The sequence below is a fragment of the Manis pentadactyla genome, chromosome 16, assembly GCF_030020395.1.
Source record: "Manis pentadactyla isolate mManPen7 chromosome 16, mManPen7.hap1, whole genome shotgun sequence".
NCBI lineage: Eukaryota > Metazoa > Chordata > Mammalia > Pholidota > Manidae > Manis > Manis pentadactyla.
Window position 1 is genome coordinate 41,469,046 of NC_080034.1, and position 17,112 is coordinate 41,486,157.

The window sequence follows — 17,112 nt, forward strand, 5'->3', positions numbered from 1 at the left end:
TCTGACTTGGACACTTGAGTTGCTAGTGAGGATTGAATCAGAAGCGAACTCAGAGAGAAAAGCAGTGTTCTGCGATGAGGAGAGAGCATGATGTGTTATCCTCTGAGCAAGTTTGGTTTGAATTACCTGTGGTATAAAGAGGTGATTTTAAATTGTAAAATCTAATTTGGAAATTATTTACCAATTAACTTAGCTTCCTCTTTTAATGAAAAATAGTATCTTGGGGCACATGATGCCTCAGGTGTCTAGAAAGTAGATGAAAATTTATTCTGTAGCTCAAGAAAGGAATTGAGCAGAAGATACAGACATGTCAGTAGTAAGTACATGGTAAGAGCTGTTTCTAAAGTGTGGATGAGAAATAATCCCTGGGGGAAAAAGGGAAGAGAATCAAACACTGAATCCTAGGAAATAGAAACATTTTTTAAGACAAGATAAAGAGACTGAAAGTCCAAAATAAATAATTGAGACAGATGAGTTAAAGGATTCGGCACTACAGAAGCCAAACAGGAGTAAGTGTCAAGGTGGAAGTAGTGAAAAGGCAAGTCCAGTGCCTCAGCCAGATCAGATATCTCACCACGGGCTGTTTATTCATTTATTTACACACTACTTCATTCTAATTTTGGGCAACTCATAAAAATTCTTTTGAAACAATAATACAAAATTAAAATGAAGAGCTGAAATCAAGGGAAATGGAAAGTAAGAGTAGAAATATAAAAATCATGAGAGAGTTTATATCAAAAAATGCACAATTATTAGAAATATACAAGCCACAAACTGACCTGAACTTCTAGCAGCCAATACAAGGTGGGCAACATGATCAGTTATATTTATTCAATAAATATTTATTAAATAGTCATTATATGACTGGCTTTAGGGACACATATCCCCCATAGGACTTAATATTCTGGAAAAGACTCAGACATCAATCAAATAATTAGGACTAACTGAAATTGACATAACTGCTCCAAAATAAAGGAACAGGATCCTATAAGGCCACATAATGAAAATATTCCATTTAGACTAGAGAGAGAGCCTAGCTTTGACTTAAGCAGCAATGAATGGAGAAAGCTCAGGGGAGAGGATAAAATAAAAACCCTTTGTCTCCTTAGCAATACCAATAGAACGTAACCCCATGTCCCTTTTTAAGAAGATGGTGCCGAAAGCTAAGAAGGAAGCTCCTGCCCCTCCCAAAGCTGAAGCAAAAGCAAAAGCTTTGAAGGCCAAGAAAGCTGTGCTGAAAGGCGTCCACACCCACAAAAAAAAGATCTGCACGTCACCTACCTTCCGACGGCCCCAGACACTGCATCGCCAAAGGCAGCCCAAATACCCTCAAAAGAGTGCCCCCAGGAGAAACAAGCTTGACCACTATGCCATCATCAAGAACCCCCTGACCACCAAGTCAGCCATGAAGAAGATAGACGACAACAGTACACTTGTGTTCATTGTGGATGTCAAGGCCAACAAGCACCAGATCCAACAGGCTGTGAAGAAGCTCTATGACATTGATGTGGCCAAGGTCAACACTGATCAGGCCTGATGGAGAGGAGGAGGCATATGGTTGACTGGCTCCTGACTATAATGCTTTGGATGTTGCCAACAAAATTGGGATCATCTAAACTGAATCCTGCTGGCTAATTCTAAATATAAATATTGTCTCCATTTAAAAAAAAATGTAATCCCATGTTGCAGAGTTGAGTTCTTGCACAAGCAAAATTTATGTCATAATAAATAACCTTTGAAAATCCTTTATATCTCTCATAAGTACAGCTCCATGTGGACAACCCTTACGCATAAGGTAAATATAGAAATGTATGACATGTATAGTAATGCACATAATATTATAAACAGGTCTGTGATAAAACAAAAATGCATCTTTAAATATTAAAGTCACCGTCAGTGCTGGAACAGGCTTAAACAGTGAGAAACTGGAGAACAAAGGCCCTGTGAGGAAACAAGCGTTGGTGTCTCTGTTTTCACAAAGCAAGACAGTCGGATGAAATACAGTTCCATTTACATTGCTGCATTGTTTTTTGTTTTCTTTTGCAGAAAATTCACACTTGAACTTCCTTACATTCGTGTGGTACTACACCGTTGCTTCCTAGTATTGAGGCCAGAGACCATAAGCTATGGCTTTTCAGAAAGGGGACACACCAGCTAACAGAGCAAGCAAGACACCCAGCAAAATTCCTACACAGACCGGCAGAAGCCCGGTCAGGTCATCCTTTGTGATATTTCTTAGAGTGAGTGAGGGCAAAATGCCAAAGCCCTGTGGATTTTTCCCCACGGAACTGTGTGTGGCAGGAGGACATGTAGCGGGTCGCGATGAGGTGAAGCAAAGGCCATTTTAGGAGGAGGACTCCTACGGATACACCCTGACTCTCCCAAACCTCCCCCAACCTTCTGTAATCTTCCCTGAAACCAGACAGAGAGTCAGAAAGGTGAGTGCAGAAAGTGTTGGCTAACAGGTCCATGGAGAGAATAGGCAATCAAAATGCCAGCCAAAGACTTCCTGAGTGAATGGCAGCTGGAGGGCATATACTGTGTGCTCCATGCGCAGCAGACAAGAAGCTTCTGATTTAGAATAGAGGGTCTGACTCCATCCCTATCTGGGTGATCTAGAAAAAGTCTTTTCTTCTCTTCAGGCTTCTCAGTTCTTCAGGAGAAAAGACACTTATGTATATTATAACTCATATTTCAGTGTTTCCTTTTTTTTGTTAATATGGGATTTTTGTAATGTGTTTATCTTTAAAATTACCTAATAAAAAGCATTCTCTTAAAATTAATATAAAGTTCCTTTTATAAAATATATATTTTTAAAAGTAAGAAAACATTGTGTAATTTTTATAAAGTCATAAACTTTATTCTCAGGCAAATATAGAAGTCAAAGAATTTATTCCATAATTAATCAGCAACAGAGCTGGTATAATTATAAAACTGGTTCAAACAACATTTTGAAGAATTGGTTATTCATTGTCCACCAGGAAAGGCAGTTTGAAATAAGTATTCTGAGTTAAAGAGAAACCTGGTTAATATCCTATGGGGCAATAAAACTGTAACCTTTGGGTTTCTTTCCTACTGAACAAATAACATGCAACTTCACAGAATATAATCCCTAATTAATGATAAAAACCAAAGTCAAACACTGATATATTCCCTTACATAATTACGTAATCATTGTATAAGCCTTGGGAAGCATTGTGTCAGCCTCAGGATGACACTGAAAGGACATGACACCCAACTTTTGCTTTCTAGGTTTTAAGTACTTTTTCTTAACAATATAAGGAAAAGATTTCATGGATAATAGTTGAGCAGCTACTAAAAGATGGTTTTAAAAACCATTACCAAAAAAAAATCAGAGAGTGAGTAGTACTGCTCAAACAAAGACTTATAACACTTATTCTTCGTGTCCAATGAGCCGGAACCACAGCCTGTGGGGTTAGTTTGCACCCCCTTAGGACCTTGAGAGGCTCCAAGGATCTGTGCCTAAGGAGCCAAGAAGCTCTTAAGGAAGTACAGCAAACTGTGACCCAGCACAAAGATAAATAGAGATTAAATCTTAGATGGTTAACACCATGGAGTATGCATTCAATAAAAGTAGCCAAGAAAAAGACTACTTTCTATGTAATTAAATGCTTTCCTAAACAATGATGATAAAAAGCTTAGAAACGCGCTTTATAGCTTTGATCAATATAACTTACAAGATAAATTCATAACAAAATGTACACCTAGGTTTCTTTCTTTTTTTCTTCACAAAATACTTTTCATAATTTGTGCCTGGGCTAGCACTGTGACATTCTTATATATATGTAAGCATTTTATCCAAGTACAAATGTTAAAAGCAGAGTAACTTAAACAATTACCTATGCAAAGGTAAATAGACACTGTAGGTTATTTTTCTTCTGGGATCATTTTTGCTGCATAGTAAATTGCAATTACATGTCAGTATAATGTTACTGATCTACAGAATACACTTTGAACTGTGAGGTATGGCAACTCCCTGTAAGAGAGAGCTAACATGTAAACCTGAATATTTTGAGTGATGTTCTTTTTAGCTGCCATGGATAGGTAAGATTTTTAAAATCCAGCATTCAAACATCTGAGAAACTTATTTTTCTAATCTACAAAAAAATTAATTATTTTAGTAATTCTTAGTAACTGCTCATTTACTTTATATTAAGTAGGGATCCAGATATGCATCCCAACTTTATATTTCAAGATTACAGTTAAATTCTTCTAATTCACTTGAATTACTATGGCTAGTAAAGACAGTTAGAAGCCTTATATTTTCTTAAAAAGGACATCCTTAACATTTTCTGCTATTACCTCTAAAGTCAGATGAAGCACAAAAACCCCCAAAACAAATATTCTTCTCTAAAAGTTAAGTGGTTGAGAATTGGTAACAGAAGCTGTCAGTGTAACATTCCCACCAAGAGATACAAATAAACAAAGGTAACTGCTGTTTAAACATCTAGTAGATAAGAAATTCACAGGAACCAGTTAACTGAAATTAGAAGGTAAGAATACTGCCATCCCAGTTTGAGTATTTTCAATAATAAAGTTTCATACTTTTGAAATGGACAGTAGTTTTTCTAGGTTTTGACTCAATTTCTGCTTAAATTCTGTGTCCAGATTAAAACTTTAATGTTTAGAATTGGGTACTATGTCAGATACACTCAAATATTCTAGAAAATAAACTGTGGTTAAATAAATGTACTATAATTAACTATGACAAAACATCAGTGGAAGTAAAGGAATTACACGAATGGATCCAAGATAAACTTGTAATGTTCTTAAATGAAAAAAAGAATGAGCCTCTTGTTTTGTCCACAATAATATTGTACTCAAGAAGATGACAGTCCCTTTTTCTAGTGTTTGTGTGACAATCTTTAATATACGGTGCTGGACATGCACTTTAGTGACAACATAAACATTTAGTGGTTAGAAAAAGTAGAAAATTACCAGCTATAAATTAACTACCAAATCTGTATTTTTGGCCAGACTACTGGAGAAGTTATGTGTATTTAAGAAACTGATTTTTAAAATCTTAACTTCTTCACTTTAAAAACCTAAATGTACTATTATGAAGATTCTTGTAAGCCTAGTTTCTGCATCACAGATGATTAGATTGCAACAGAGATCTCTGCTGACCTATCCAATAGTCATCTATCTACAGGAAAGCTGTTCTCTGTCACCTTACCAACTGGAATTTCAGAACAATGCAAATCTTGACTCTACTAAACCGCCACACCAAATGACCACATTACAGAATACAAGACAACAAGGAGATTAACTGTACTGTTTTCAGGGTGGTAAAATAGGAGAAGGGAAGGGAAATCAGAAGAGGAATACCACCTGGTATTCCTCTTAATTAACAAATCCTCTTAATGAATTGACTTTTAATTAACAATTTAATTAAAAGCAATTTTAATTCATTTCCATCCTCCTGCCATGCTGAATAAAAAAGCTTTTATTTGTATTACTACACCTTAGGGAGAAAAGCAAAACAAGTAACTAGTACCAAGGCAATGGATGGATAGCATTCCCATCAGTAAAGCACCTCAGAGCAGTGAGAAAAGTGAGATACAAAGTTTTGTTTGTGCTACCCTAAATCATCAACCATAAAAAGTTAAAACCAGTCCTCCCCTCCCTCACATCATACTTAAAATAGCAAAAATGTTTTTTTTCTTAGAACAATTTGTATATGTGTAAATAAAAACATGGAGAACCAAGGATCCATGAAGTGACTTTGCTAATGCAAATTGTGGGGGAAATTTGGATTAACTCGGTGTAAAGAACTAACAACAAAACACTAAAGTGCACCAAAGTCTCCCACAAATCACTTTCCCAAAAAAATGTATCTTCTAAGGAAAGCTTCTGTCTAACCCAGAACAACCTCACAGAATCATAAAGATAACATAAAATGGAATAAATATGGGTTCTATATCCCAAGTAATTTACTGAGGTTTCTTAAAGCCTCAGACTTTCAGTTTAAAATAATTCATTGTTTAAGAAGAAAATAAAATAAATTACAGGAAGATGTTAAAAACTTTTCACTGCTCTCATACTAATTCAGAGGTCCTGAAAATTTATTTTTAATTTTTTAAATGATGCAAGGCACTCCTTTGGGTTTCATTTGGAGATAAACAGTGCTACACTGGTTTATTATAGTTTACTTAGAACCATATTGGACAAAAAAAAAAAAGACAGGCAAAGCAACTCTAAAAGAATAAACACAGAGGGGCGGAAGATGGCGGCGTGAGTAGAGCAGCGGAAATCTCCTCCCAAAACAACATATATCTATGAAAATATAACAAAGACAACCCTTCCTAGAATAAAGACCAGAGGACACAGGACAATATCCAGACCACATCCGCACCTGAGAGAACCCAGCGCCTCGCGAAGGGGGTAAGATACAAGCCCCGGCCCCGCGGGAGCCGAGCGCCCCTCCCCCCAGCTCCCGGCGGGAGAAGAGCAGGCAGAGCGGGAGGGAGACGGAGCCCAGGACTGCCGAACACCCAGCCCCCGCCATCCGGGCCAGAGTGCAGACACAGTACGTGCCCAGGGGGCCCTGGATGCTAGGGAAACAGGGCAGAAAGAACAGTGAGTGGGCACTGGAGGCTGGGCGCCAGAGGACATAAGAAAAGCACGCGACCATTTTTTTTTTTTTTTTCCTTTTTTGCTGTTTTGTTTTGGCTAGCGCTTTTTGGAAGTCTTAAAGGGATAGGGACCCCAATACTAGGGAAACAGGGCAGAAAGACCGGTGAGCAGAGGCCTGACGCTGGCACGGGAGAATAAAGAAAAACGAACAACCACCTTTTTATTTTTTTTTTAATTAAAAACTTTCTTTTTTTTTGATTAAAAAATTTTTTTTTCTTTTTTTTTTTTTTTGGCGGTCGTTGCTTTTTGGAAGTCTTAAAGGGGCAGGGCAGGTCACTTAATCCAGAGGTAGGGAATCCGGGATCTCTGGGCACCCTAACGCCTGGGCTGCAGGGAGCAGGGAGGCCCCTTGCAGAGATTAATAGCCTCCCAGCAGCTCCTGCTCCAACGCGACTCCACCATTTTGGAGTAGCTGCCCGAGCCAGGCCACGCCCACAGCAACAGCGGAGATTAACTCCATAGCAGCCGGGCAGGAAGCAGAAACCCTGTCTGCGCGCAGTTGCGCAGCACAAACCACTAGAGGCCGCTGTTCTCCCAGGAGAGGAGGGCCACAAACCAACAAGAAAGGAAGTCCTTCCAGCCGTCACTCGTCCCAGTTCTGCAGACTATTCCTATCACCATGAAAAGGCAAAGCTACAGGCAGACAAAGATCACAGAGACAACACCAGAGAAAGAGACAGACCTAACCAGTCTTCCTGAAAAAGAATTCAAAATAAGAATCATAAACATGCTGACAGAGATGCAGAGAAATACGCAAGAGAAATAGGATGAAGTCCGGAAGGAGATCACAGATGCCAGAAAGGAGATCGCAGAAATGAAACAAACTCTGGAAGGGTTTATAAGCAGAATGGATAGAATGCAAGAGGCCATTGATGGAATTGAAATCAGAGAACAGGAACGCATAAAAGCTGACATAGAGAGAGACAAAAGGATCTCCAGGAATGAAACAATATTAAGAGAACTGTGTGACCAATCCAAAAGGAACAATATCCGTATTATAGGGGTCCCAGAAGAAGAAGAGAGAGGAAAAGAGATGGAAATAATTGCTGAAAACTTCCCCACACTGGGGGAGGAAGTAATCAAACAGACCACGGAAATACACAGAACCCCCAACAGAAAGGATCCAAGAAGGGCAACACCAAGACACATAATAATTAAAATGGCAAAGATCAAGGACAAGGAAAGAGTGTTAAAGGCAGCTAGAGAGAAAAAGGTCACCTATAAAGGGAAACCCATCAGGCTAACGTCAGACTTCTCGACAGAAACCCTACAGGCCAGAAGAGAATGGCATGATATATTTAATGCAAAGAAACAGAAGGGCCTTGAACCAAGGATACTGTATCCAGCACGACTATCATTCAAATATGACGGTGGGATTAATTCCCAGACAAACAAAAGCTGAGGGAATTTGCTTCCCACAAATCACCTCTACAGAACATCTTACAGGGACTGCTCTAGATGGGAGCATTCCTAGAAAGAGCACAGCACAAAACACCCAACATATGAAGAATCGAGGAGGAGGAACAAAAAGGGAGAGAAGAAAAGAATCTCCAGACAGTGTATATAACAGCTCAATAAGCGAGCTAAGTTAGGCAGTAAGATACTAAAGAGGCTAACCTTGAACCTTTGGTAACCACGAATTTAAAGCCTGCAATGGCAATAAGTACATATCTTTCAATAGTCACCCTAAATGTTAATGGGTTGAATGCACCAATCAAAAGACACAGAGTAACAGAATGGATAAAAAAGCAAGACCCATCTATATGCTGCTTACAAGAAACTCACCTCAAACCCAAAGACATGTACAGACTAAAAGTCAAGGGATGGAAAAACATATTTCAAGCAAACAACAGTGAGAAGAAAGCAGGGGTTGCAGTACTAATATCAGACAAAATAGACTTCAAAACAAAGAAAGTAACAAGAGATAAAGAAGGACACTACATAATGATAAAGGGCTCAGTCAAACAAGAGGATATAACCATTATAAATATATATGCACCCAACACAGGAGCACCAGCATATGTGAAACAAATACTAACAGAACTAAAGGGGTATATAGACTGCAATGCATTCATTCTAGGAGACTTCAACACACCACTCACCCCAAAGGATAGATCCACTGGGCAGAAAATAACTAAGGACACGGAAGCACTGAACAACACAGTAGAGAAGATGGACCTAATAGACATCTATACAACTCTACATTCAAAAGCAACAGAATATACATTCTTCTCAAGTGCACATGGAACATTCTCCAGAATAGACCACATACTAGGCCACAAAAAGAGCCTCAGAAAATTCCAAAAGATTGAAATCCTACCAACCAACTTTTCAGACCACAAAGGCATAAAACTAGAAATAAACTGTACAAAGAAAGCAAAGAGGCTCACAAACACATGGAGGCTTAACAACACGCTCCTAAATAATCAATGGATCAATGACCAAATCAAAATGGAGATCCAGCAATATATGGAAACAAATGACAACAATAACACTAAGCCCCAACTTCTGTGGGACACAGCAAAAGCAGTCTTAAGAGGAAAGTATATAGCAATCCAAGCATATTTAAAAAAGGAAGAGCAATCCCAAATGAATGGACTAATGTCACAATTATCGAAATTGGAAAAAGAAGAACAGATGAGGCCTAAGGTCAGCAGAAGGAGGGACATAATAAAGATCAGAGAAGAAATAAATAAAATTGAGAAGAATAAAACAATAGCAAAAATCAATGAAACCAAGAGCTGGTTCTTCGAGAAAATAAACAAAATAGATAAGCCTCTAGCCAGACAAAAACCACATGATCATCTCCATAGATGCTGAAAAAGCATTTGACAAAGTTCAACATCCATTCATGTTAAAAACTCTCAGCAAAATGGGAATAGAGGGCAAGTACCTCAACATAATAAAGGCCATCTATGATAAACCCACAGCCAACATTATATTGAACAGTGAGAAGCTGAAAGCATTTCCTCTGAGATCGGGAACTAGACAGGGATGCCCACTCTCTCCACTGTTATTTAACATAGTACTGGAGGTCCTAGCCACGGCAATCAGACAAAATAAAGAAATACAAGGAATCCAGATTGGTAAAGAAGAAGTTAAACTGTCACTATTTGCAGATGACATGATACTGTACATAAAAAACCCTAAAGACTCCACCCCAAAACTACTAGAACTGATATCGGAATACAGCAAAGTTGCAGGATACAAAATCAACACACAGAAATCTGTGGCCTTCCTATACACTAACAATGAACCAACAGAAAGAGAAATCAGGAAAACAACTCCATTCACAATTGCATCAAAAAAAAATAAAATACCTAGGAATAAACCTAACCAAAGAAGTGAAAGACTTATACTCTGAAAACTACAAGTCACTCTTAAGAGAAATTAAAGGGGACACTAACAGATGGAAACTCATCCCATGCTCGTGGCTAGGAAGAATTAATATCGTCAAAATGGCCATCCTGCCCAAAGCAATATACAGATTTGATGCAATCCCTATGAAACTACCAGCAACATTCTTCAATGAACTGGAACAAATAACTCAAAAATTCATATGGAAACACCAAAGACCCCGAATAGCCAAAGCAATCCTGAGAAAGAAGAATAAAGTAGGGGGGATCTCACTCCCCAACTTCAAGCTCTACTATAAAGCCATAGTAATCAAGACAATTTGGTACTGGCACAAGAGCAGAGCCACAGACCAATGGAACAGACTAGAGAATCCAGACATTAACCCAGACATATATGGTCAATTAATATTTGATAAAGGAGCCATGGACATACAATGGCGAAATGACAGTCTCTTCAACAGGTGGTGCTGGCAAAACTGGACAGCTACATGTAGGAGAATGAAACTGGACCATTGTCTAACCCCATATACAAAAGTAAACTCAAAATGGATCAAAGACCTGAATGTAAGCCATGAAACCATTAAACTCTTGGAAGAAAACATAGGCAAAAACCTCTTAGACATAAACATGAGTGACCTCTTCTTGAACATATCTCCCCGGGCAAGGAAAACAACAGCAAAAATGAGTAAGTGGGACTATATTAAGCTGAAAAGCTTCTGTACAGCAAAAGACACCATCAATAGAACAAGAAGGATCCCTACAGTATGGGAGAATATATTTGAAAATGACACATCTGATAAAGGCTTGACGTCCAGAATATATAAGGAGCTCACACGCCTCAACAAACAAAAAACAAATAACCCAATTAAAAAATGGGCAGAGGAACTGAACAGACAGTTCTCCAAAAAAGAAATACAGATGGCCAACAGACACATGAAAAGATGCTCCACATCGCTAATTATCAGAGAAATGCAAATTAAAACTACAATGAGGTATCACCTCACACCAGTAAGGATGGCTGCCATCCAAAAGACAAACAACAACAAATGTTGGCGAGGCTGTGGAGAAAGGGGAACCCTCCTACACTGCTGGTGGGAATGTAAGTTAGTTCAACCATTGTGGAAAGCAGTATGGAGGTTCCTCAAAATGCTCAAAACAGACTTACCATTTGACCCAGGAATTCCACTCCTAGGAATTTACCCTAAGAACGCAGCAATCAAGTTTGAGAAAGACAGATGCACCCCTATGTTTATTGCAGCACTATTTACAATAGCCAAGAATTGGAAGCAACCTAAATGTCCATCAATAGATGAATGGATAAAGAAGAAGTGGTACATATACACAATAGAATACTACTCAGCCATAAGAAAAGGGCAAATCCAATCATTTGCAGCAACATGGATGGAGCTGGAGGGTATTATGCTCAGTGAAACAAGCCAAGCGGAGAAAGAGAAATACCAAATGATTTCACTTATCTGTGGAATATAAGAACAAAGGAAAAACTGAAGGAACAAAACAGCAGCAGAATCACAGAACTCAAGAATGGACTAACAGGTACCAAAGGGAAAGGGACTGGGGAGGATGGGTGGGTAGGGAGGGATAAGGGGGGGAGAAGTAGGGGTGTATTAAGATTAACATGCATGGGGGGTAGGAGAAAAGGGAGGGCTATACAACACAGAGAAGGCAAGTAGTGATTCTACAACATTTTGCTATGCTGATGGACAGTGACTATAAAGGGGTTTATAGGGGAGACCTGGTATAGGGGAGAGCCTAGTAAACATAATATTCGTCATGTAAGTTTAGATTAGTGATAACAAAAACAAAGCAAAAAAAAAAAGGGCAGTTCCTGTGTGGTAACCTGCAACGAGTTCTACACAAGGGTATAAAGGGCATATAAAAGTGTAGGCAAAGGGTCTGTTTGTGTTTATACAGAGGATCAAAGCCTAATTGGGCTACCCCGAAAATGAACTAAGATACGATATGAAAAAGAACTTCCAACATCTGCACTCTCTGGAAGACTCATGCCAGAAGATGATCATCAAAAAACCCCAACAAAGATCCACGCACTGCTACAGCTGTAGATGCACTCATCCCACCAGTTCCTGGACTTGCCATGGGAATGAGGAAGGAGATATCTAAGCTGACCTGTGCATACAGTAAAACAACAAATTTGACTGGATCTATACTGTTGGAACTCAACCAAGAATTTGGAGAAGTGCAAATTGTAGCGCTACAAAGTCTTACAACTACAGACTATTTACTGTTAAAAGAACATATGGCATGTGAACAGTCCCCAGGAATGGGTTGTTTTAATTTGTCTGATTTCTCTCAGACTGTTCAAGTTCAGTTGGACAATATCCACCATATCATAGATAAGTTTTCACAAATGCCTAAGGTGCCTAACTGGTTTTCTTGCTTCACTGGAGATGGCTGGTAATTACAGATATGCTTTGGTTATGTAACTATACTCCTATTATGTTAATGTGTGTGCGCAATTTAAGTAGTAGCTTAAAATCTATACATGCTGAAGTTACTCTACAAGAAGATATTATGTCAAAGAAATAATCAATCTTCCCATGTTTTCTTCCGCCTGCTACTTCTATAGCTTTTCTTCTTCCTTCCTATTTACAACCCTTAAATAGAATTTGTGCCTCATATCAAATTTACCGAATATCATAATTCTTCCAAGTGGTAAAGATACCTCAAGACAAATGCTGGGCATAGAAGCCACAGGGCATAAATATGCAAAGAAGTAAAAAGCTAACCTTTTCAAACAATAAGGCTTCCCTCTCACTTACCAACTTCACATTTCCCTGTATGGCCCCGGAAGATGACTGGTTAGCCAGAGACGGGTAAGATTCCTCAAGGGAGGAACAACCTAAGACAGGCACAGTCGCAGGGGGGCCATCAGGTGAGAAATTGGGGATCAACAGAGGTGAGGCTTAGAACCTCACCCCCCCTGTTCTGAGAGAAATCTTCTGCATACGTGGATGTTTTATTGCCCTTGTCTAGCTTGGATTAACACATAGTCTACAGGCACACACCTGATCATCTACATTTGCTCTCTTACAACACTAAACTATGTTTTCTACCTTTATCTTGTATCTACCTACCACTTCAGCATTTTATTAAAAATAATAATAATAAAGAGAGAAATGTGGTATCCACATATAAATCAAGTATAAAAATCAAATGAGTATTCATATTTGAACTGACTGTTTATAGTTCATAATGCATGAGCAAAACCGAAGGTTTCTGTGATGACTGCCCTTGTACTGTTCACTATGTAACTTATTCACTATGTAAGAATTTGTTCTACATGTAAGAACTTGTTTGTTATGCCTCAGAAGATTGGAGACTGACGAAAATTAGGCTTGGGGTGGATTAATGATTGTGCATTGAGCATTGACTCCCCTATACAGAATTTTATTGTCGTTAACAACCATTTGATCAATAAATATGAGAGATGCCCTCACAAAAAAAAAAAAGGACAGACTTCCAATGGTAAAATAAATAAGTAACCGGGATGTAATATAAGGAATATAGTCAAGATATTGTAACAGCTTGGTAGGGTGATAGCTGGAACCTAGAATTATGTATATAAATGTTTTACCACTGTGTTGTACACTTGAAACTAATGTAATGTAATACTGTGCATCAACTACCCTTCAATAAAAAATAATTATTAAAAAAAAAAAAAGAATAAACACATTTGCGTTTAAGAAATGCAAAAAAGGAAAATCACTTGAAAACCTGAAATCCTCATTTTTGAGCATCTGGTATTAAAAAGCAAAATGTCTTCTTTTGTTCATTAAACTTTTTTTTCTAGAGAATAAACAAATTAGGAAAGTAACAGGAAAGGAGGCAATACTTGGATCATGTTAAAGTAAGCATAGTTGGCTAATGTCATGATTTAAAGATTATTAATAAGGGATTAATACTTTTTTAAAGGGTAATTAAACTACTGAATTATACTAAGAAAGAAATGCGGCAGATTCCTGCATGTTTCTGTAAGAGGCTCTACCATAAAGCTGAACTGTAAAATTGATTTAAAATGTAATATATAGTACACACAATGAATTTTTAGCAAGCTTTAGGAAATTCTTTTGTTATGAATTACTCAGATTTTATAAACAAATGCTCCTCTAACTTGTATTTTGTTTAAAGTAAGTAACTCGATGTCACACAAATAAATTCCAAGTATGAAAAGTGCATTGTTGCAATACCTCTTTGCAAGACCAAAATTCTTGGTTTATAATAAAACTGTAAAGTTATTTTTAAAAAAGGAGTAAAACCTTCAGTGCCATCTATTGCAGAAGTCCGACATCTTATAATGTTGCTTAAGTTGCAGAGAAGCAACATATAACTGAAAAGGAACTACTTGTGTTTTTACCATCTTACATTATTACTGTCTCTAGTATTTCCTCCTTCCCAAATAGAAATTCACATCCTCTATAGTGTTGCTCCAGAAATCTACCTGTGCAGTCACCACTTGCAGGTTTCCAAAGTCATCTTCTTCATGTGTTCTCTTCAAACTGCCTGTGGTACCAGAATGAACCCATAATGACCTTTCTATATGGAGTGGTGACATCATCTGTATTGTTAATTTTGCTGAGTAGGTGGCTTCTGATCCCTGAAGTTGAACAGATCCAGCATTAGGATTAATACAAAATCTTATTTATTGAACATAAGTAAATGCATCTCTCCTGGAGATTCGTGCATCTCCATGGACCAGAACTTTGCTTCCAGTCTGTAAGCTCCCATCAATAAATTCTTCAGTCATGGGAGGAAAAACGTATTATATTTTCATCTGGATTATCTGCACTATCCAAGACCAAATATCTAAATAATTGTTGACAGTTTGGTTTACTGAAGTTTGCTTCAATATTTTGTCTTATGCAAATTATATAGTTTATTCTGTATTTCTTTAGTATAGGTAGCCTTGTTTTCATAGCAGAAGAATATGGGTCTAAAAGCAATCCAGGTAAAATTTCCTGCGTAATTCCTCTCATAGGGTAGGTGCACTCCTCGGCATCTTCAGTGCACTATGAAAGCAAGCTGAACTCCAGCTTCACGTCCCCCGAGTCCTGGCCGCGGGCCTGTGGTTGGGGTGGGTGTTACTCGGCTCCCCCACCCGCCTCTCGGGGCGACAGTGGCGGTGAAAGGAAACAACCGGTGGACCAGAGGGCTGCTGGGCGGGCGGCGGGCTTACAGACTAACGGGTCCCAACGACTCCAGCGGCGGCGGCGGCGGTGGCGGGGAAGACGAGGGATGGGCGGCTACTCTGGGCAGCGGCTTCTGCCACGCGCTCTCCGCAGTTTTTCCGCGCACTTCGGCCGTCCAGGCCTTGGCCCATCTAGGTTTCTTTTATTTATTTATTTTTTATTAAGGTATTATTGATATACACTCTTATGAAGGTTTCACATGAAAAAACAATGTGGTTCCTACATTTACCCATATTACCAAGTCCCCACCCTACCCCAATGCAGGCACTGTCCATCAGTGTAGTAAGATGACACAGATTCACTGTTTGCCTTCTCTGTGCTACACTGTTTTCCCCGTGGTCCCCCCCAGCATGTGTATTAAACTAATACCCCTCAAACCCCTTCTCCCTCCCACACCCATCCCCTTTGGTAACCACCAGTTCATTCTTGAAGTCTCTGAGCCTGCTGCCGTTTTGCTCCGTCAGTTTTGCTTCATTGTTATACTCCACATATGAGTGAAATCATTTGGTAGTTGTCTTTCTCCGCCTGGCTTATTTCACTGAGCATAACACCCTCTAGCTCCATCCATGTTGTTGCAAATGGTAGGATTTGTTTTCTTCTTATGGCTGAATAGTATTCCATTGTGTATATGTACCACATCTTCTTTATCCATTTATCTACTGATGGACACTTAGGTTGCTTCCATTTCTTGGCTATTGTAAATAGTGCTGCGATAAACATAGGGGTGTATATGTCTTTTTCAAAATGGGCTGCTGCATTCTTAGGGTAAATTCCTAGGAGTAAAATTCCTGGGTCAAATGGTATTTCTATTTTGAGTTTTTTGAGGAACCTCCATATTGCTTTCCACAATGGTTGAACTAGTTTACATTCCTACCAGCAGTGTAGGAGGGTTCCCCTTTCTCCACATCCTTGGCAGCATTTCTTGTTGTTTGTCTTTTGGATGGTAGCCATCCTTACTGGTGTGAGGTGATATCTCATTGTGGTTTTAATTTGCATTTCTCTGACGACAAGCGATGTGGAGCATCTTTTCATGTGTCTGTTGGCCATCTGAATTTCTTCTTTGGAGAACTGTCTGTTCAGCTCCTCTGCCCATTTTTTAATTGGCTTATTTGCTTATTGTTTGTTTAGGTGTGTGAGCTCTTTATATAATTTGGATGTCAACCCTTTATCAGATCTGTCATTTATGAATATATTCTCCCATACTGTAGGGTACCTTTTTGTTCTATTGATGGTGTCCTTTGCTGTACAGAAGCTTTTCAGCTTCATATAGTCCCACTTGTACATTTTTGCCTTTGTTTCCCTTGTCCAGGGAGATATGTTCATGAAGAAGTCACTCATGTTTATGTCCAAGAAATTTTTGCCTATGTTTTTCTCCAAGAGTTTTATGGTTTCATGGCCTACATTCAGGTCTTTGATCCATTTTGAGTTTACTTTTGTGTATGGGGTTAGACAATAATCCAGTTTCATTCTCTTACATGTAGCTGTCCAGTTTTGCCAACACCAGCTGTTGAAGAGGCTGTCATTTCCCCCATTGCATGTCCATGGCTCCATTGTCATATTTTAATTGACTATATATGTTTGGGTTAATATCTGGACTCTCTATTCTGTTCCATTGATCTGTGGGTCTGTTCTTGTGCCAGTACCTAATTGTCTTGATTACTCTGGCTTTGTACTAGAACTTGAAGTTGGGAAGCGAGATCCTCCCTGCTTTATTCTTCCTTCTCAGGATTGCTTTGGCTATTCTGGGTTTTTTGTGGTTCCATATGAATTTTAAAACTATTTGTTCCAGTTCAGTGAAGAATGCTGTTGGTATTTTGATAGGCATTGCATTGAATCTGTAGATTGCTTTAGGCAAGATGGCCATTTTGACAATA

General features: G+C 38.7%; 1 protein-coding gene and 1 pseudogene across 1 annotated transcript; one reads left to right on the top strand and one right to left on the bottom strand.

Annotated features, from left to right (window-relative positions):
* Positions 1-1,127: 1,127 nt before the first annotated feature.
* On the top strand, positions 1,128-1,687 carry LOC118907263 (60S ribosomal protein L23a-like). The gene has a single exon (XM_036875665.2). It carries the CDS (start codon positions 1,133-1,135, stop codon positions 1,535-1,537), a length of 405 nt encoding a protein of 134 aa, XP_036731560.1. The 5' UTR covers positions 1,128-1,132; the 3' UTR covers positions 1,538-1,687.
* A 12,740-nt stretch (positions 1,688-14,427) lies between these two features.
* On the bottom strand, positions 14,428-15,369 carry LOC118907168 (serine/threonine/tyrosine-interacting protein-like; annotated as a pseudogene).
* Positions 15,370-17,112: the final 1,743 nt, after the last annotated feature.